Consider the following 23,643-nt stretch of genomic DNA (forward strand, 5'->3'; position numbering starts at 1 on the left):
TGGAGGGTGTCTCTCTGCCAAGCGTAGTGAATGACAGGGATGAGCTGGGGGCAAAATTTCAAAAAGCTGGAAAAACATCTCTGCTGTTTTGTGACAGCTCACCTGAGAGAGAGATCACTGACTTGCATCTACACTTTGAGGGTGTGTTAATTCCCTGGCCCAGCTGAACAAAGCTCATACAACACCACATTGTAATGCAGCCAGTTGACAATGTATTCAAGGCTGTATAGACTGCTGGAGCACAAAAGAAAAGTCCAGGCAGAATTGAAGGCGATGATCGAGATGGGAATAGCGTAGGTTTCCAACAGTGCCTGTAGTGCCATTGTTCTGCTGGTAAAGAAAGATCAATCTATTCAGTTCTGTGCAGATTACACACAGGTCAATTAAATAATACAGTTTGATGCTTTTCTCATGCCCTGGGTCGATGAGCCTCTGAGGCCCATTCTTTGTACATGAATTAACAGGTTAGCTGGATCATTTTGTTGGCAATTTGACACGATACTGGATTTGTTGTTTTTTCGAAATTTCCAGTCGTGTTGAGATTGTTGTCATAAAAACAGTCATAAACGGTCCACAAGAAATGTTGAAATAGGATGGATCCACACTAAAAACAACATAACAAAACAGTGCAGAGATTTTAAAATCAATTTATGTCCTCAGTTTGAGTCTGAGGTATAAACAGCAGTTTAGGAGGAAGCCCTAGGTAACTATGGAGACAAACTGAGATAAATGTGAAACAATCAGCACAGCCATGGGTAACTTTTCTTGAGTTTACTGAGGCTCAGCCACTCTAGTGTGGGCTGGTCCAACTGCAGTCCAGCCGACGGGTTTCCAGGAGAGATGTTGGTGTTCCCTGAAGTCTTCAGCTGCAGGCCTGGACTCTGTTGGTCGCCTTTTGTCACTCATCATCTGGCTGCTGCAGGGTTGTGGAGTTTTGTTGATGTGAGACAGTCAGCTGGAGGTGATCTGTTTGAAAGACTCTAAGACTCTAAGAAAGTATTTGTTTTTTCCACAGAGAGAATCCAAAAAACATCCTGAATGTGATTTTGAATTTGATGTTTAGGACTTTAAACTGAATTCACTTCTGGCAGACATCTCTATTGAAGAGATATTCTGTACAGTCAAGCTGCCAGTTTTGAGGTTTTACAAATCCATTAAGTGTGAAGTCTGAGGATTATGACTGTGATGCCACCCCCCTACCCTTAGTGGTAGATAAAGAACAACCAGTAAATGAAAGTACAATGCAAATAAATAATCAGCAACATTCATCAAACATGCTTCCAATGGTGTCTATTCTTGCAGAGGACATGAGCAAAGGGTCTTCAGTAAATACACATATAATCTCTAATGGTTTAGCAACATTTGTCATTAATGATTCTATGGCTTTTCACTGTGAGTACTGATTACTGTCAGCACTGAATGCAGACACTTCTGACCCTGAGATTACTTATGGACAAGGAGCAACAGGACTCCCTCAGTGACACACTAATTTACCAGTTAAGATATCCCTCAAAGTCCAGTCAAAACAAACATGTAGGGAAAAAAATAAAAAAAGGAAAGTTTAGTCATATAGTGCAGAATCTAATTCAAAATACACCTGGACAGGAACAGGTGCAAAAAAAAAAGAGTTACACAAACTGTGATAGCTTCATCAATCCAAATGTCACAGTGCCTTTGGCTGTCTGACATTGTACTCTCTGCATTAGAGGTGCCATCTTTCTTCAGAGGTCAACCCCTTCTGGATCCAAAGTTTTGAGTATAATCCCCATTGTTTCTTGTGAAACAACAAAGCCTTTTTGGATAGCTCGCAAGTGTAACCACCAATAGCCCTGCAGTTGACCACTTCCAGCAAGTTCCTCCTCTATAAGAGGCTATTTGCTCCAAATCTGTGTGGTTCTTTTGTCGGAACAGACACAAATGTTTGCAAAGTCGCTTCAAAGTCCTCATACTGATGATAATGTGGTGATGATGGACCAAAAGCTGGAGTATTTTGCTATGTGTGAAACCTAAATAAAAGTATAACTCTACAAAATGCTACACATCCTCCATAACGCAAACAGTGAGGGACCAATTAGGCTATGACTTTATTCTCAAAAAACTGTGACTTTAGTCTCATAGTGTCTATTTTTTTTCATTTAGTGTGGCCCTAAAATGCCATTATAGCAAATAAAGCACAAAAACCAAACCAAAAACACTGGTGGAGTCTCAGGAGGAAGAGAAAAGTGCTAAAAATGAAGCCCATTAAATAGGGTGAGACCTAGATTACACAGGGGTACTGTAAGTAATTTGCTGATGTTCTTACCTGCTCTGCATACTGTCTTTCCTAAATCCAAATAAACCACACAAAAAACAGGCAGCAAGAGGCAGACATCACATGACATCACATGAGTGAGAGCACTGGATGTGAAAGGTCAGGGTGTCACCACAGAGTCTTTCTGTAGAGACCAAGATATTTTTTATTTCCTGCTTGGATGTGAAGATGGCTCTGTAAACTCTATAAAGTACTTTATAAGCTGATTTCAAAGTCAGTTTTACATACAGAGCAAATTAAAGGTTTCACTCATTTCTTACAGGATAGCAGTATAATAAATAGTGTGCTTTATGTTCTGATAAGTTGTTCTTATTTAAAAGGGAACTAGAACATTTGGCTTGAACCTTAAAACACCAGTAATATAGACAAAAATTATTACAGAGGAATGTTTCCAGGCAGAACAAGGAAGAGGACACTTCTATTTAAAGATGAAGTAACCTTTAATGAATCAGAATCATACACAGAACTGCCTTAAAAGTTCACCACATCTCAGCTTTTTAAAAAGACATATAAGATGTTAAATTATTCTAATACATAGAGTTATAAATGACAGCGTGGAGACAGATATACAACGTTACCCAGAGAGAGAGAGAGAGAGAGAGCAAGAGAGAGAGCTGAAGAACTTACACTGAATTATTATAGATTAATGATGGTTTTAACATATTCAGCCTAAATACATTGTATAAGACACATGATGCATGAAAACACTTAAGGGAGAGAAAGCACATGAACAGGTCAGACTGAACGAAGAGCATAGAAAGTAGAAAGTGAAAACTGAAATGAGAAAAGGAAAAAGAGGGATGAATGTGAAGTCAGATTCTAACAGAGCCAAATACGATGCCATTAGAGGTACTCAGGTCTACAACTAAATTGAAATGTTAAGGTTGTCATTATACAGGACATGTTTTTGCAGTGTGATGAGTTTGAGGTGTTTTGCACATTGATGTCCTCCAGGAAGTTTCCATGTACTAGGCACAGAATGATTATAGTGTTTCAGAAAAGTGTTCTGCACAACCAGAAATGATTGCTGCAGTGATTAATGCTGTACACAGCAGCAAAACAAACTAAAAAATTTATAGGTTATAGGTTTGTAGCCTAGATCTAATTTATTTGTAGTTCCTTTACACCTAGGAGGATTATCTATCTGTCTATCTATCTATGTTATCATTAACTATGACAGCTAACTGACTGGCTGAATGGATGTTTCCACTATTTTACACTGCTATATGTAAGCAGAGCTGTGGGACTGTCCATTCTAAGCCTGTCCTGTATGTTTAAGAAAAACTTAAGCATTGTGATAATCTGTAAAGGGCAACTCCACTATCCAAAAATCCCCTTAAATGAGGTCACCTTGCAGCATCTAGCGAGTTATGTCTATCAATGGTGAGGTTTACCATGTCTGACTGTACTATTTCAGGAAATTAATCTAGGTGAGTCCGAACAGTGGAGTCTAGATTTTGCTCATAATTTGTCACTTTCCATCTAAAGAGATGATATTATACCATCAACAGTACTGAGAGTGTCATTAAATATGACAAAGGAAAGTTTTATTTACTGCTTCTAACTCAGTGAGGATGAGATGAGGTTGTAGTTTCACTTTGTGATTTAGACTGATAACACACAAGGGGTTTTCTTGCTAGGTGCAGCTTAAATAACCAACACTTAAAGTCTGTGAGACATAAAATGAGAATTTCTAATGTATCCACTGTGGGTTATTCTGTAAATATATCTTTTCTGTGATTACATCAAATAAATGAACAGTAGAAAAACCACCATGGGGCACTGTTTTAACTTTTTTGCAATATTCTTATAATGAGAAGTGAGAACCCCACATGGAGAATCTATTAAGTAGATATTCAGGTTGCTAAAAAAGAATTCTCAGTGTGGAGAAGCAAGGTGAAAAAATTGTGGACAGAAAATTATTGTCACTTTGCCTTTTTCCAGCAGCAGTATGTAAACATAAGGAATTCATGTTATGATATTGAAAAGTAATTCTGCAAATACACAGCAGGATGACACAATACAAGGAACACCTGTGAAACAAAGGCCACATAATTTCAGATCAATTCTTCATATATAGAAAATATATTTGTTGAATGGCTAACATGGGTTGCTTTTTATTTACAGGTATTCTTCTTCATGTGTGCACTCTGTATGTACTCAATTTCTGTTTAAAGTGAGAACACAATACAGTAGGATCATTTGGTAACAAGCTGGATTGTAGAGACAGTTTAGGCAACAATGAATGATGGAATGGAAATGTTGCTAATGGTTGAAAGCTACATGATTTTATCTACATGCTCAGAAAGCACTGTATACTTACCTGCATGAAAAACATGAAAACACTGAACAAAATTAACTTTGAATAAAAATGATGCTTAGTTGATTTAAGCACACACCACACTCAGATAGACAGCTAGACTACTCAGACTGTCTTTAAAGACATGAAGCTAGTCAGTTATTTACAATTATGTAGAACTACATGGGATGTGTAATTACATAAGCATTCTGCCTAAATTGAGACGTTTTTAAACTACAAAAGCTACTAATGACCTAGCTAGTTATTCAGTCTAAATATTTAGAAAGATGTTTTACTGATGGATGTAGCAGTAGCAGGAATTGGCAAAGATACACAAATAGAAAACAGATCTAATCAGGAGGAGGACAACATAAAAAGGTTAATGACATTATGGTAGTGGTGATGCATGATTTATGTTTAGAGGGATAAATTGTTGCCAAATAGGGATAAGAGGTAGTTCCTACAAGACATTGAGCAAAAGCAGAGAAGCTAATCTACAGTTAACATCTGTATGGCTAGTACTGTTTGGGGCATACAGCTGCCACTGTGGTAGTCAAATTCTAGTGAATATACCAGTCTAAGATCAATATGTACAGTGGATACTGTATGTACATACTACCTGACCATTATTAAGGCTCTTATAGCTCTATACCACAAGCACAATGTGTACACTTTTGCTAAGCCACGTCCATGGAAAGAGCTACATTTAAGTAAGTGCGTGCATAAACCCATGAATATGCAGAGCAAGGTTCTAATAAAGCTGCTGCTCCTACTGAGCACCTGTAAGATGTTTTTGGTGAAACATAACTTCCTGGAGGACTTTCAGAATAAAAAAAAACAAAAAAACATTCACAGTGAAAAAAAGTACAGTAAATGACACAAAATATTGATCAACCAGATGTGTTTTTACATTCTTGACTTTTCAGTTTTTATGCACAATACACCTTTTCTTTAGTGTGAAAGACAAGAAGCTGTAAGTTGTTGTACATAGGATTCAAAAGTTACTGTAGTTTACATGAGTTTTCTGTGCCCACTAAAACGCCATCTTCATTAGCTTGTGGAATATAATTGTTTAATGTGATTATAGTTAAATCAGAAAAGAGACACTTATAATTACAGTAGGAATGGTATCATAGAGTAGTTCTTGGAAAGATTTAGAAAGAAAGACACTTGAAAAGTGTACACTCTGGGTGAGGTTTCGCAGAAGCACCTCTGCTAAAGTTAACTACTTTATCCTGACATTGTATTGCAATTTATACATGAACATATACTTTTTTGCAAACCCAAGGCTACACAGAAGTGTCTGTAGAATTTAGAAAGTCATTGGGATTGTTGCTAAGTGCATCCCAAAACATCCAAAACTTTTACAACGTGATGACAGGTAAAAAATTGGAGTTTAATTATTTTAGCACAATGGTGCTTTTGAGAAACTAGTTCTTAGACAACAACATCAGATATATGTCAATCAAACATCAGTACACTGAATACATGTGGATATCTCACAGCTATCAGATCACACTAAACCTTTCTAAGTCTTTTCACCCTGAGGGACAGAAACACTGTGGGCCTGTCCTTACCTTAAGACAGATGACACATTTGTACAGTTATGGCTATCATTTAGGACAAACACTGACCATAGGTTTGTCATATTACTGTTGACTATTCTAGCATCAGTTTAATGTGTCAAGCTAAGTGCTGCCTTTCGGTTGTTGCTTTGAGTTTATAAGTAAAAGAAACATACAGTATATACATACAATTTTTATTCAAGGTGCCTGCCGAAATGTTTGAGCTACGGGCTGTTAAATGCAGCTTTTGCTCACCTAGCTAAAGTTTTGCCATTGATAGAATATTAAATCCAAACATGTCCAATCAAAAACCCCATGGTGAGACTGGATAAGTGGCATTGTTTGTAAATCATGATTCTCTGTCTTAATGAGCAGATCTAATAGGTGCGATGGGTTGAGACAGATATCTGGATTCTCACATATATATATATTTATAAGGTTAAAGAATGTTTCTGATTCTACAACAATTTTTGCACTCTAAACAGGTTAATAAAACACTGGGCCAATAACTTTACATATTTTCTCTGCTGTGCTGACTCATTACCATCAAATGATCAACTAAAAGTACAATGAATTGAAATCATGTAATTGTATTTTAAGGTAAGGTAATAAAGTACAATGGAACGAAAGATTATCAAAATATCTGTTGGCTTTCACTTAAGCATATAACAGCACATCAAGATTCTAAAAATAATCAAACTTGAGAAATAAATTAATATATCTCAAGATGTATAGATTTACATTATGTACATTATTTTTTAAAAGTAACAAGATTGTATTTCTTGACTGGTAGTGCCATTCTTCTCCTTTCAGTTTAGTAACGCTTTTGTCATGTCCAGGATCCAATGTCAGTTTGGATCCATCACTCGATACAAAAACCCTTCCTTTAAAGTGGTCACAGTCCTTAAAGGTTTCCTTCCAGCCAGATGTCTGTCTTTTTAATGTGTTTTCCTACCCAGTGGCAGAATATTCCAATGGCTTTAGAGCATGGCAGACATCCACTATTTGATTCAAAGGAATAAATAAATAAATATATATATAGAATATGTTTTAAAAAACCGTAAATGTAATGTCATTTTGGGTAGTTAGACATTCTGGTTAAGCTGTAAATAATACAAAAAGCTTTTTTGTTTACTTTTGTTTTTTTGTTTTTTTTTTTCCAGGGGTTGTATGATTTGAGAGATTTTATTCCTATTTTTGAGTATTTTTGCAATACATATATCTTTAAAGTAGGTTTGTTTGTAAAAAATGAAATATTACAGCTAGTATACATTTTAAGCAGGTAAACAAAATGTAAAAGTGCTCTTATTTTGAAAGACTATTTTTGAGTTCCCAGTGTATAGAAAGAAGTAGGAGGCACTTAGGTCCATATCTATGGTGACAGTCGCTCAGGCAATGCTTCCAGGCTCATGATTGGAAGGTCTGGTCGGGTTCTAGTAAAAGTGAACAGCTCAGTGGCCGGAAGGTATCTATGGAGGCTTTTCAGATGAAAACTTTGGAGCATGCTTACATCGGACTGCACTTTAAAGCACTTAAAAACACAGTGCCTGCTGTACATGCCATATTTGTTAATGCTCGCTCTCCTTTCTTGTTGAACTGCATCCTCGTTTTGAGTGAGGAAAAAAAAAAGTGAAAAAATTGAGTGTGATTTTACAGATGAACATGTGAACAGTGCATTTCCTCAAGGTTTATGCAGAGCTGCCTGGTCCTCCTTTCATTAATTGCTATCTTGAATTGTGGCATTTTTTTTTTTTACATTTTTTCACTGAAGTCTCTATCAGGATAATTCTGATCAATCCGTTCAGTAGTAAGGAGCAATTATGGCTGACAAAGGTTGCATTATGAAAATAATGCGGCGGTCCAGTTCCTCTCTTCATTTTTTTTTTTTTTTTTTTTTTTTTTTTTTAAGAGGCACTCACATCACTTTGGAAAGAAGAATTTCATCAGATGCACACAAGTGTTTCACATTCTACATTGAATAAAAACTGAATTTCAACCCTAACAGATTTAATTTGCAAACATATTTCATACTACAAAATTGGAGGGAAATCAACAAGCCTGTGTATGTCTCATCCAAATGGCTCCTTCACTCTGAGGGAAGTTTGGTTGTAGACCTCACTTTAACCTCCAGGTTGGTTTCACTTCGTACCTAGCCTGAATTGGCTCATTAGGTGGACGATGGAAATGAGAAAGATGAGAGTTTTTACAATGTAAGTCAACTCTTGTGACCCCTCTGATCCACAAACAGGATGTCCACGTTGAAGGACATATGAAGTGTTGCATGAAAGCCTGTGTAGGTATCCTGGATTACACAAGCATCCAAAATTAAAAAAACAAAAAGAAGTGCAGAAATGTCCAAGTCAAATAAGGTCAAATGGCTCTAACTGAGATTGAATTGTCTAGTTGTTCAGTCAAACCAACCCATGCTTTTCTTACCAAGTATGTCCCTTGGTTAGAGTCAGAAAAATATATTCAAAGACAGGATACTTGGCATATAGTGCCAAGCTAAGCCAAACTGTACCAGGCTAGGTCAAACTTCATCAAAAGTTCCACCACAGCTGCGCTGCCCTAGACAGGGTGAAATGAGGATGCATAGGCTAAAAATCATGGTACCTAAATTATTAGGATAGAAAATATCTTCAGCAGACCAGTATAATCACTTCAGTCCAATTTGATGCAGTACATTCAAAATGGAACAAGACTGGACTACACAAACCCAGGCCTAACCATGTATTACAGGTCAGGTCCAAGACATTCCTCTGATTATGCAGTGCAACATTGTGAAGTTTAAAATACATCTCAGAACAGGAATTTAATTACACTGTATGTCAGCCAGTTAGATGCATGGTACAGTCCATTCCTAATCCTGATTTGGTTCCATCACTGACTATGTTGCAAGTACTTGTCTTATTCCATCTAGTCCAAAATAAAACACATCCCATTTCTATCTATTTGTATCCATTTCTATCCCAGTATGTCCAGATAGACTGGTGTGGCTTTCATTAGTGTAAACAGCATCTTCTGAATGTCCTTAATGTTGAGACGCTGTTGTGGCTCTCTCTGCCAGCAGCCTAGCATAATATCATAGACTTCCTTGGGACAAAGCCTGGGCCGCTCCAGTACCCTGCCTTGAGTAATACACTCTATCACCTGCGAAGACAGAGAGACAGGGTTAAAAAACACATGGCATATTATGTTGTTCAAGGAAAACTTTGCTTATGCAATATACATTGCATGTAAAGTGCTAAACTTCATTTGACACATGGCCCACACTGGGCACAGACATTATGACTGGTGATCTAATAAATTTATTAAGCACTGTATATCTACTAAAGTATATTTATTACAGAAGCAGGCCAGCTGGACCAGTGCAAATATTCCTACTTGAATTTTTAACTCTGACATATCTTCTTCTTCTCACATATCCATTGCTACCTGCTGTTATAAAGGGTCTATTATGTTTTCTTATGCTCAGCACTTTTTGAAAGCTTCATTTCCCCACAGTTTTTCTCTGTGCAGTCATTTTAAAAAGCCTTACTGTCACTTTCCATGTGAAGATGTTTTCCCTTGGGCTGTTTGACCAGGAGCTGAGCATATGAAGACAAATACACTCAAAACTATATATTATAGTGACTGGAACAATCCCAGCCACTAATGATCTTGGATGTTTCAATCACTGCTTGTTCTTTGTCTTTATATTCTGTGTAGCTTTCTGAATGATCTCAAAGCAGCGAAAGAAAGTCTATCTACTATTGGGATTTATGAAGTATGATCAAGCTTTTATCAGTGTTTTTCTAATTCAGACTTACTAGTTTGTTTATTTAAATAGTAGATTAGAAAAAAGTATGCATGTTTCTACCGTTCACATATAAACACTGCTTAGTGTTGATTTAACACTGGTGATTTTGCTGTGTAGCCTATACATGTACAGATTGGTACAGTAAAATGTTTGGTATCAGTAAAATGTTTCCAGCCAACATATTTTTTCTTTCTCCCAAAATATCTGATACTATATATCGTATAATATTGCAACGAAGATTGAAACAAAATGGGATTTTTTGAAAAGTATAAATGAAATTTGAAAGTTTAATCCACAGTAGGTTAACCTTGTCATCAGTGGGCCTTGAACACACATGACCCCGTCGTCTGTTCACCGTTTTTATTTCCTTAGACAACTTTTGGTCAGTACTAACGACTGCAGACTGGGAACACCCAATGAGATGCTCTGACCGAGTCATCTAGCCATCACACTGGCCCCTGTCAGAGCCACTCAGATCCTTACACGTTTTTACTGCTTCCAACACATCAACTTTGAAGACTTAATGTTCATCTGCTACTTAATATACCCAACATGCTGGCAGGTGCCACAGTAATAGGATAATCAGTGTTATTCACTTTACCTGTCAGTGGTCATAATGTTATGGCTGATCGGTGTATAATTAGACCATCAAACACGTTCCTTACAAAACACATCTACGTTTGCAATTTAATTGTACAGGAATGTTTTAGGAAAGAGGGTTGTATGACCATCCTCATGAAGTCAAGAGAAAATTTACAAAATATTAAAGTGAAGTAACAAAGATCCACACACAATAATCACAGTTTGCAGCAAACCCTGACCACAGTCAGTTTCTAAGTAGGCCTATGCATTCATTAGTTTATCATGGACTATGGTCTATTCATGTGCAGGGTGCTGCATGTGTGAGTGATAGACATGGTGTAACACATAATGCTACAAAAAACGAAGAGTTAGTGAAAGTTGCGCCTTATCACAGCAGAGATGGACACTTTGAACTGCTACCACTGTATCATGCATCCTGTCTTGTAAAGCATTTCTCCACTCTTCTGGGTTAAAAGGAGATATTACACCTGTTGCAATATCACACCTTTCCAACTTGCTGTACTCGTACTTTAACTGAATATATTAGCCTAAATATAGAGATGTATGTAGTGTTTTTTGCAATCACTGAGGTGAAGCTGGGTAAAATTTATGTATTGGTTACACTCACAAATGTGGCTTTAGACAAACAGAGGCAGACTAAATCACAGGGTTTCGTGAGGTTATAATACAATATTTAGATGTCTGTAATATTTTTTCTGTCTCTGTGCAGGTGAGCATTTCTGTCATTTGTAGTTTTCAAAAATAGACTCTACTAACATTCACATTTTGAAATAAAACAGCAGAAGCCAGAGGGTGCATGAATATGAGAACAGGACCTTTGACATCTGCTAAAGATAAATAGCTATTTCTCCTTTATTCCTAAATTCACTTTTGTTTGAAATTACAACCTGAACACTTTTTTATTTTCCCAGAGCACTAATGAGCCATAATGAAATGGCATTGATTTAAGCATTGCTTAGTGCCCACTGACTCAACTGTTACTTGCATGTGCTGAGCTTTCTGCCTTTCTGGTCTATGTTTTGGAACAAAAAATTCCCATGAAATGAAAAATCAGGGTTGTCTTTACACTCGCTTGACATGGTAATAAATCATTCATTCATTGTATTATTATCTATACCCACTTATTGCTAATTAGGGTCACGGGATCTGCTGGAGCGTGTCTCAGCTCTCTTTGTATGAAAGGCAGGGGTACACCCTGGACAGGTCACCAGTCCATCACAGGGCATTGTAACAAATCCCTTACCTCAATACCTGTGCTTCTAAATGAATACCAAGACCATGTGCTCAGTCAGTTTCACCAGAAAAAGGTCTGGAAACACAATAGTGCTTTTGATAAAATGGTCACAAGGTAACAGGTACCACAATCACACACTGGTCCGCACACACACAGATTAAAAGCATGTGGGACTTAGTTTATCATTCAGATTATGAGGGTGCAACATCTTAAGGGGACAAAAAGCAAGTCCCCATGTGATTAGGGTTAGAGTTAGGGTTACAGCTAACAGCTAACAGTCTAACCCCCTTCTCTCCTCAAATTTTTAATGAAATTGAATTGCCTCATTATTTGCGAGCTGGAACCATGGCTGTTTGCCGTAAGTGAAGATCTCCCATAGAATGACTCCAAAGCTCCACACGTCGCTCTCTGTCGTGAACTTCCTGTACATGATGCTCTCAGGAGGCATCCAGCGTATAGGCAGCATGGTGTGACCCCCCACCTGAAAACACACACATGCACACGCACACAGACACACACACACACACACACACACACACGCAAAAAAAAATAAATCTTAATGATATAGACTGTAATTTATGAAGAAGATATAATCAGCATTTCAGTGAGTTCCACATTTATAAAGGGTCATAGTAGTTAATTAAGACTGGCATTGAGAAACGTTACGAAAAAGTTTGTGCGTATGTGCAAGGTTTGTTTAAATCTGCTTGGATGACTGCAGCATAAAGACCTCCCATTGCAGATAAACAGCTGTGATTGCCCCTGGTTTTCTTTAGGTTGGATTCCTGTGCTCACAATACAATTCAAGGCTGAATTACCAACTGGGTAAAGAAGGCCCAGGAGCCTTAAAAGGCCTAGGTTTACAGCACATAATCAGAAATCTGTATCACCAAATGTAAGAATTGTTTAAATGGTTGATCAGTTGTTGAACATATTGTCACTTTTTAAAAAAAACTTTTTTCAGTTAACTGATTAATCAAGTAATCAATTCAGCCAGAGAGTACTGGTTAGGTTTTGGGGGACATAATGGAATTGACTGAGTTTTTAAAACATTAGCCAAGTCATTATTTTACAATTTATACAAAAAAGAAGTTTGAAAACCCCATCCTTTCGCTTGTTGAAACCCAGACAAATCAATAGCATGACATCTTGTTATGAGTATTATAAATAATGATAATAAGGATATAATAAAAATCCAATGCAACTGACTCAGTTACACAAAATATGTCAGTCTTATCTGTGGAATATGTCACTGGGAGGGTTTTTATTAATTGCATATGACTAATGGTGAGGATATAAGAAGACACTATTAAACCCATAGTGTCTATTATAGGACAGCGTGTAGACAGTTAGTAGAATCATTATTCATCTGCTCTTGCCTACTCTCTAGCTGCTGTGAAATCATAAAGTAGCTTGACTAATTTAATCAAATATGTGCTTCCTAATCAAGACTCACATAATGAATGACCTCCAGCGGGCTGCTGACAAATTGTCCTTCAGGCACCCCTTTTCTCCCATCTTTCTCCATCACCTCTTCACCATTTATACCTGCTTTTAGCCATTTCTCCATTATATAAATAGTTGTTGCCATTTATAGTGAATGAGTAGCACTAAACTCGTTCTCTGTCATTAGCATTTGTGGCCTGTCCTAATTTCTGGCATCAATTTAACTGGTGTTTGTCTAATTTTCCTCTTTATGAGTTTACATGCAAACTACTTTTGTCCAGTACATTTCTGTTGTTGGTCAGCCTGGTGAAGATGGTTTTAAGACAATTCTAATGACCAGCCAAAAAAACTAACCATTTGAAAGTGTAAAAGGACTGACAAACACCAACATAGGCAAGGCAAGGTAATTTGTATAGTACAATTCACACACAGAATAATAATAAAGTACTTTACAGAAATAAAGTTAAACGTACATAGGCCTAAGAATAGAATAGAATAAAAAAAATAAAATATAGAATTCAATAGATTTTAAATAGAATAAAAAATTAACTTAAAATTAAATTAGAAGAGAATCAGTGCAGATAAAACACTTTCAGTTGTCATGTGCAGAGCTAAAAAGAAAAGCTTTTAGCTTGGACTTAAACATTGTAGCTCTTGAATCATCTATAAGACCTCAGTTATGGTTAGACTGCTTCTCTCCCATAGATCTCTCTGAATTCACATCAGTAGTTGCTTCATCTAAATCATCAACGTGTCTCTTAGACCTCCCGACCAGACTGCTTAAAGACACCCTGCCATTAATTAACTCATCTTTATTAGACTTGGTAAATTTATCTCTAGTATCAAGCTACGTAACACAGGCCTTTAAGACTGCAGTAATCAAACAATTAAATTCTTAAATCAAACTCAAAAAGCCTAGTCTTGATCCAGGAGTCTTGGCTAATTATAGACCAATATCCAACTTACCATTTATTTCTAAAATCCTTGAAAAAGCAGCTATCAGGCCACTTACACAGAAATGAACTATTTCAAGATTTTCAATCAGGATTTAGAGCACATCATAGTACAGAAACAGCATTGGTGAAAGTCACCAACGAGCTTCTCTTAGCCTCAGATAATGGACTTGTTTCTATACTTGTCCTCCTAGACCTTAATGCTGCATTTGACACTATTGACCACAGCATCTTATTACAGAGAGTGGAGCATGTGACTGGTATCAGAGGAACAACATTAAAATGGTTCCAATCCTATTTATAGGACAGATAAAGTTTTTTCATGTCCGTGATGAACCTTCCACGTGCACAAAGGTTAGTTATGCAGTTCCACAAGGTTCGGTACTAAGACTGATTCTATTCACCTTGTACATGCTTCCTTTAGGCAATGTTATTAGGAAGCACTCTGTTAATTACCACTGCTACGCAGATGACACTCAGCTGTATCCATCTATGAAACATGTTAACACAAACCAGTTAACCAGACTTCAAGCGTGTCTAACTGACATAAAGGCCTGGATGACCAGTAACTTTCTACTTTTAAATTCAGAGAAAACAGAAGATATTGTATTTGGGCCTAAATACTGCAGAAATAGCTTTTCTAAAATTATAGTTACTTTAGATGGCATAGTCCTGGCCTCCAGCACTACTGTGAGGAACCCTGGAGTTATTTCTGACCAGGACATGTCCTTTAACTCATACATAAAACAAATCTCTAGAACTGCCTTCTTTCACTTGCACAACATTGCCAAAATGAGGAACATCCTGTCTCAAAATGATGCAGAAAAACATACATTTGTTACCTCAAGGCTAGATTACTGTAACTCATTATTATCTGGATGTCCCAGTATCTCCATAAAAAGACTTCAGTTAATCCAGAATACTGCAGCCAGAGTCCTGACAGGAACTAGCAAACGAGATCAAATTTCTCCTACATTAGCTTCTCTTCATTGGCTTCCTATAAAATCCAGAATAGAATTTAAAATCCTTGTTCTCACATACAAATCCCTTCATGATCAAGCTCCTTCATACCTTAAAGAACTCATAGTACCATATTATCCCAATAGAGCACTTCACTCTGAGAGTGCAGGTCTACTTGTGGTTTCCAAAAGTAGAATAGGAGGCAGAGCTCTTAGCTATGAAGCTCCTCTCCTGTGGAACCAGCTCCCAGTCTGGATTCAGGAGGCATACACTCTCTGTACTTTTAAGGCTAGATTTAAAATCTTCCTCTTTGACAAAGCGTATAGTTAGGACTGGCTTCAGGTAACCCTGAACCATCCCTTAGTTATGCTGCTGTAGGGCCTAGACTGCCCGAGGACCATCGGTACCACTGAGCTCCCCTACCCTAACCCTCCCCTCCCTTCCCATCCCCCCATCCCCAAATCAAAGTGATTCAGAAGTGTTTGTTCAGTAAAAAGGGTTATATATAAGGGCACCTAAATGGGAGAATATATAGAAAGAACAGCATCGGTCCAAAAGTCAAACCCTGAGAAAATCTATGGGAGAGTTACTCAAGTGGACACATATCACTTGATCAGACAGATAAGATCTGGTACCAATCCAAGGCAGTACCTTTAATACTCTATTTAGTTATTTATTTATTCTATGTGTCAAAGGCAGCTGTTAGGCATAGGTCTAAAAGGAATTACATAGTTCCCAAACTCTGTAGCTAAAAAAAAAAGTTCCTTAAAAGCTTTAACAGGTTTCAGTACTATAAAGATCCAGACTAGTACACTCATATTGCTGAACCTACAGAGCATTATTACCTCACCACTGAAATGAGTTTGAGCATTTTGAGCATTCTTTAGATATTGTTTCTACACACCCTAAGTATCCAAAAATTAACCAAACCCTACCCATAACAATGTGTCATCATAGAAAGGTTTCAGTTTAACTATACTGTATGATCCGACACTACTTCTTGCACTAGTACAAATATTGCCCTGTTCACAGTTCACTAATAGGGCACCTTTATCTATGCACTAGAACTGAAGCTTTTGCTTTTTGCCCACTGCACAAATTGGAGCTTAGCTCATTCTAAAAAAAATAAAACATAAGAATAAATCTCCCTATCTCATCAAAACATAAAAATCTCATCTTCCTTACCTGCACAGCTCACTACAATTGTCTCAGTCCCACTGTGGTTTGTGTTGGTATCTGTATCATGGTTAAATGTTCAGGCAGCAGCGAACTGTTGCTGACTCTCTTTACACGAATAACAAACTTTATTATCGAAAGACCCAATGATGGAAGAAAAGCTACTAAAAATCAAATATGCTGTCCAGCTCAAATTCTAATCTCACTGTCTCTATAGGCGAATAACTTTTAGTCACAGTGGAAAGTGCTAAATAGAAATGCAATTTCGCACAATTCAAAGTGAATAGTAAATAACACATACTTCTCTTACTCGTTTCAGTTTTTAGTTATTGGTGTGTCCACTCAGTTATATGGTTATGCTACAACCCCAATTCCGAAAAAGTTGGGACGCTGTATAAAATCTACATAAAAACAGAATGCAAGGAAACATATAAAATGTTTAATCTGAGAAAATGTACCATTTTAAGAACAATTTTAAAATAGATGGCAGCAACATGTCTCAACATGAGACCGTAATATCAAAAGGTGTGAGTTTTTTTTCAAAAAAGACAAGAATGAAATCATCATAGATGCTGTAAGTGATGTGTGCGACTATAACGTTACGTAACAAAAGAGAAATAAAAAACATATATTTCAGGGTTTCTCCTGTGAACCCACAACCCTCAGGAGGAGCAAGAGGCCAGTGCATTGCGTATTGGGCAGTGGTTTAAGGCAGGGGCCTCAACGACCTGATCCCTGGACACTGAAACTGGCTCTAGGGACATGGAATGTCACATTGTTATGCACGGGACAACCTGTAACCCATGGGCGGAACGGGTCAAGAAATGTTTACTTTATTGGTGGTGGTATTGGCGAGTTGGGGCAGTTCATTTAAGATTAAATATTTTAATTAAAAAAATAAATAAATAATGTCAGAATATACTTGTTTACTATTTGCTCTATAATCTAGGCTAATAGAGCATTTATTATTTATACTAAGCTTAGGATTTAAATCTGTTATTGCCATTTCCACTGCCAATCTAAGGACCGTTTTCAAGCACCTTTTTCAAACTGAATAAAAGCTGTATTCAAAGACATATTTAATGTGTATTTAATGGCAGCACAGTGGGTTGTGGATAAAGATGTGGTGGTATGGGGAAGGTCAACTTATTTCATAAATATAGGACCCATGGGTTGGAAAAAACCAGACCAGTGCATCACGAGTACCCGGCCTTTAACTGATCACCACTTGGTGGTGAGTTGGATCCACTGGCGGACGAGGAAGCTGGACAGATTCGGCAGACCTAAATGTATTGTAAGGGTCTGTTGGGAATGTTTGGCCGAACACTCTGACAGAGGGGTCTTTGACTCCCACCTGTTGACCTCACCTAGGGACATTGTCAGATGGTGGAAGGAATATTTTGAGGATCTCCTGAATCTCACAACGCGCCTTCCACAGAGGAAGCAGAGGCTGAGGACTTGGTAATATGTTGGAAACAAGTTACCTAAAAAGGTGAAACTATAAAATTGGTGATTATTTTATACCTAATGCTTTATAAGCAGTCAAAACAAAATGGGTAAATTTGACAAAATTTGGGGCCACACTCTTCAGCCTCCCTGGGAAAGTCTATGTCAGAGCACTGGAGTGGAGAATTCAGCCAATAGTAGAACATCGGATCCAGGAGGAACAATGCCGTTTTTGTCCCAGTCGTGGAACACTGGACCAGCTCAATACCCTCTCCAGGGTGCCTGTTCCCAATGCAATGTTGTCACTAGTTATGTTCAGTATTTTTATGGACAGAATTTCTAGGTATAGCCAGGGGGAGAGAGTCCAGTTCAAGTACCACAGGATTCTATCTCTGCTTTTTGCAGATGATGATATCTCGTTGGCTTCATCGAGCCAGGACCTTCAGCATACACTGGGGCGGTTTGCAGCCGAGTGTGAAGTGGCTGGGATGATAATCAGCACCTCCATGTCCGAGGCCATGGTTCTCACCTGGAGAAAGGTGGCTTGCCCTCTCCAGGTTGGAGGAGAGATACTGAATCTGAGTGTCTTTCTTGTCAGCTCTGTGATAAACTAACAATTTGGTCATGATGTCCCCTGTCTCTCACCCAGTGTCAGCTGGGATTAGCTTCAACCCTGTCACCCTGTCACAATACTGGATGTTCCAGAATAAGCGGCAGATGATGGATGGATGGATAAATCAACTGCAGGTGTTTCCACTTTATGTACTCTTCTATAAATAACTATAGTTAAACCTTTGGCCTATACATTGTGACATAGACAGAATCTAATGGTGTATCATCAGATGAGTTTTGGTGATCCAGTCTGAATAAAAAGTCCCAGGTTGATTTTCATTCCCACTCTGACCCTACTTTGGAGCTATTCTGTTTTTTTCTACAACTAATGTCTAAGAGAAATTGTGTGTACATCAAAGCCTGATATATCTCTCTGTGCCATACAGCTTTGTTGTCCATAATCTATTAAAAACTCAGTCCTACACACTGTCCTACTGGTACAAATATTCACTAGGGCATTAAATGTACATTTTTCGTGCTGAAAATAATCCCCCAGCAAATGCACTACTTCCTTTCCACTTTTGAATGTTTGTTAAAAGCCATTTTTTGGAAATACTGCAAAATTATCTGGCCTTTTGTGGCTTTTGGTACTTTCATGATATTTATGGAATATCAATAAAGTTTTTATTAAAATATTTGTTGTTTGCATGGCACAAATAAAAGCTTTAAAACTTGTTAAGCTGAAGATCACATCCCCTGCAGGGAGCACTCTCTGCTCAGGCCATAATTGTGCTCATAATCAAGTGTTTTGGAGAAAAACATAATACTCTATCCTTGATTGTCATAATGTGAAAAGACTAAAAATGACTCAGTCTCCCTGCACTTGCTAGATGTCTACTTTCTGAGTCTCAGTGTGTGTGTTTGTCTTTGTTTACATTCCAAATTTACTTCTTTTTTGTATATTTTACCTTTCAGATCCTGTGCTGACAGCATCCACACTGACAGCCTCACACACTATATATACAGCAAATCTAATCTGAACATCTCAACATTATGCCACATTAAGGTAAAGGTGAGTGTACCTTGAGCAATATAAACAAGGGACAAATAAAAATGAACCATTGAACCAGTTCACTATGGTTAAAATTAAAAGACAGTCAGTCAGCCCTTTCTGCTATTATCTACAAGTGGCCCTGCTGGGACACTGAAACAGCCATTAAAAAGAAAACAGTCCACAGAAACTACTTAGGCGCATGGGGCTCAATGGAGTCATTGACATTTACTGCTAAATAAAAATTATTTCCCACCATGCCAATTATAGTGCTGAGAGTCTCCTGAATCTCCCTCTGAGCCATTGCTGCCATCATCTATGAAGCCAAACATTTCTCAGACAGGCGAGAAACATACTGCCTGACTTTTTCATTTTCTTTATGAGGAATTCAACATCTCATTTGGAGTCCAGTTCTCATTAAACCATTAAAAATTCTTAAAAAAAACAGCTGCCGGCTAAATAAACCAGGTGGCATAGAGTGGGATTCGATGAAACCCTCCCTAATCAAAAGTGCAAGTACTCATAATGAAGAAAGCATCCCTTCTATTTCTGTCATGCTGCTTTGTAAATATTATTTTGGCCATGAGCATAAACCAAAAAATATAGTTTTCAAATATTTTTTAAAATCATTGGACATTCACTTCATACAAGTACTATTAATTTGTCTCCTCAGATTTGATGTGTCTAAGCACTGTAGACAAATCAAATAAACTGAAGGGAGGGACATTATTACTGTAGGAGCACCTGGCTTACACCGATCAGCCATAACGTTATGACCACTGACAGATAAAGTGAATAACACTGATTATCTTGTAATGTGGCACTTGCCAGTGTGTTGGGTGTATTAATCAGCAGATGAACATTAAGTCCTCAAAGTTGATGTGTTGGAGGCATGTAAAACAGGCAAGTGTAAGGATCTGAGTGGCTCTGACATGGGTCAAAGTCTGGTGGCTAGATGACTGGGTCAGAGCACCTCGTTGGGTGTTCCCAGGTGTTCCCAGTCTGCAGTGACCAAAAGTTGTCTAAGGAAGGAAAAATGGTGAACAGACGACAGGGTCATGGATGTTCAAGGCCCACTGATGACAAGGTTAACCTACTGTCGATTAACCTTTCAAACTTTGTTTATAGTTTTCAAAAAATCCCATTTTGTTTGAATCTTTGTTGCAATGTTTGAAATAATGTATATTGGTCTCTACAGCCACATTCAGTGGCTGCAACAGTAATACCACAAGTAGAGTGGGGAGAATGTAGAATTTGTTTAAAAAAAAGATCTCTAACTTGTCCTCATGATTGCAGTTTTCACTCCTTTTGATATGTTTTTCACTGAATAATGGAAAAATGTGTGCTCTTCATAGTAGAACTACGGAAGCAAACAGATTCAACAAAGATGCACAGTGAGCTGCAGAGTGACATAAGTGTCAATCTACTGCTGCATTGACTCCTGTGTACACAGTGTTAGGCAGGTGGTCATAATGTTATGGCTGAGCGGTGTATAAAAGCTACAATGTATATGTGTATATGTAAATAAAGCAAGGCTTGACCTAGCATATAGTCAGTTCTTCTTGGATTATTGGGTTCCCCTGTGGCCAAGCCAGGATGAACAGTAGTGACTAAGTCAAGGCAGGTGTAAGCAATTCTGCATGTCCACAGTTTCATAAACCACAAGATTGAACAGATTCATGTCTGAAGAGATTCTCACCATTTGAGCAGCAGCTTCTCATGGAATATGAGGCAATAAAGCTTAAGAAACATAACATGTGAGGACCTAAAATATACTGTATCTAAAAAAGGAAACAGCCATAGTAATTAAGCATCAAGAAATCACCTTGCACCTTGCAATTCATTGAGTTACTTGTCATTTCCACTGATTAACTTTCGTACACTTTATCTTAAATGTGATGAGTGGAAGGGTTATTTTATCATGAAGATTAACTATAAACACTTCACAAAGCGCATCTATCTATCTATTTATCTGTTTTATCTATATGCAGTTGTCTATTTTTATCTAGGTTATTTTATCTATATGGTATTTTCAGATAGAATAAAGGAACATGCCTTTTGCTAAATATAGCAGTGTTATACAGACCATCTGTGGGACTGTACCCTTTTAGGTACTACTTCTTCACTTCATGGCATTCCACAAGGCTCTATTCTTTGCCCTTTATTATTTTGTCTTATCTCCTGTTAGTAAGATCATTAGATGCTATAATAATAATGTTCACTGCTTTACAACTATATATTCTTTCTCCCTGAGCCGTAGTTTGAACTACTGGCTTTCCAATGTAAATTGGCAATTTCGCCCTCAATATTCCTTATTCTTAAATAATGAGAAGGTTGAATTCTTGCTGATATATCTCCCAAAATTAAATTTAAAGATAGTTGAAATCTCTCTATAGACACATTATTTCATGTGTCTATTCAGTAAAAATCTTAAGTGTCATCTATGATCATTAACTTACAGGGTTGATGGTACCTTAAAATCTGTGTCATGGGAACAGATGCCTGCAATGGGTTAATGTTTCCATATCTCTTTTGGATGCTTTCTCTATGTTTTGAGAATTCTAGATTGTTTATATATAATCTGATTACAATGTAAAAGATAGATTGTTTCTGTGCAGACAAAGAGATATTATAGGAGATTTGTACACTGTAAATTACGTGTTTTAGAAAAAAAAGAAAGAAAACATTGTGTGTAATATATGGAACAAGCAGACATGTGCTTACCCTATAATAATCTGTGCTGTAAATGTCCCTGGACATGCCAAAGTCTCCTATTTTAACCAGAAGCCCATTTCCCACTAAGCAGTTTCTGGTTGCCAGATCTCGGTGCACAAAGTGTTGAGATGCCAAGTAGATCATCCCAGCTGCAATCTGACTTGCAATGTGAAGCATCTGAGACAGACCCAGCTCCCCATTGGTCTGCAGAGGTTGTCCATCCACCAGGATCATGGCATCTGGCCCATGGGCTCTAAAGAACAATGTACAGAGTCAGTAAGTTAGTCAATTAGAACCTCAGTAAATGCATTGTCTCCTAAAGAAGCTGCCTGACTTCATGAAAGCAGTGCTAACATCAGTCAGTATAATGTAACTTGACATTTTTGATGTAAAGGTCCTGACTGATTTTGTGCGTTGTGGCAGATTATTGTAAACTGTTTCCTTCACATGACCGATGACCATTTTCAAAAGCATACACCCAGTTTTATGATTAATGTCTTTCCTTCAGGCAAACATTTATTTCAGCTAATTTTAGTACAATATAAATATCAACTTGTGGACTCAAGGTTTGTAAGCATAGATAATCAATCACAGTAAGTGTTTAGTAAGGTAAATTAGTTTTACTTTTAGCACAGTGTGGTAAGGAATGTTTTTGTTTATTCAGAAACACATGAATTTAGGGTCTGCACAAGCAGTGATTAAATTTACATGATCCTTTTCATAAGTCACAATCCAAAACTAGCACTGGTTATTCATAAGGGGAATTCCTTTCATATAGCTTAACATGGTTTGATCACACTACCCACGCATTTAATGTTGTCTTTCAACTGTATCCCACGGCCTTCTTTCAGGAATTGAACTTGCTCAAGTTTCAAGAAAACGGCTCCTTGGATCTGCTTGAAATCTCATAAGTAAATCTTCACTTTAGAATATTCCCAAGAATGGAATCCCTACACAGACATGTTCTTGAATTTTTTTTTTTTTATTGCCTATGAATGCTGCTGATACGAAGGCTTTCTGTTTAAACTTTACAGTGCAGTTGCTTTAATACTATTTTGTTTTAAATACTATTTTGCACAGTATGATGTCCCATGCAGAATTTCAATCAAAATTCTGTCCAAAATAAGGGATCCTTGTCTATTATGTCTGTCAGTGTACATAAGTCAATATCAAATTACAAACATTGGTTTAATTCTTCAATTGGCAAAAAAGAAAAAACAAAAAACATTGAGCACCTATTTTAATGCAGTGTTTCATAATTTTCTTCCAGACACAGCGTGTCCTGGGCTGGTGTCACTTTTCCTTCCAACTTATTGTTTTAGGTCAGTGTGTTAGGGGTAACTGGATTTTCTAGCTGGAAGATAAGTGTTCTGGTACCAAAGTGTTTTGGTTGCATTACTGAGTTTTGGATTTGAGATTAACTGTTGTGGTGAGCTGTGTACTATGTGACAAGGTTTGAGAAAGTGAAGTTAGTGACCAATTATGAAAAGTATATGTATTTAGAAGCTAAATGTCCCCAGTGATTTACATCAC

At 37.4% G+C, this 23,643-nt stretch overlaps 1 protein-coding gene across 1 annotated transcript in view; it reads right to left on the bottom strand.

Moving 5' to 3' along the window:
• Positions 1–8,642: 8,642 nt before the first annotated feature.
• LOC113132990 (NT-3 growth factor receptor-like) overlaps positions 8,643–23,643 on the bottom strand; it is a 168,795-nt gene continuing 153,794 nt past the window's right edge. The window contains exons 16-18 of the mRNA XM_026311483.1: positions 22,120–22,363; positions 12,134–12,292; positions 8,643–9,325 (exon numbers count right to left, since the gene is read on the bottom strand). Of these exons, the coding sequence (XP_026167268.1) occupies positions 9,140–9,325; positions 12,134–12,292; positions 22,120–22,363 (589 nt within the window). The 3' untranslated portion in view covers positions 8,643–9,139. The remainder of the gene's footprint in view (positions 9,326–12,133; positions 12,293–22,119; positions 22,364–23,643) is intronic.

This window comes from Mastacembelus armatus, chromosome 6 (assembly GCF_900324485.2).
Source record: "Mastacembelus armatus chromosome 6, fMasArm1.2, whole genome shotgun sequence".
Classification (NCBI taxonomy): domain Eukaryota; kingdom Metazoa; phylum Chordata; class Actinopteri; order Synbranchiformes; family Mastacembelidae; genus Mastacembelus; species Mastacembelus armatus.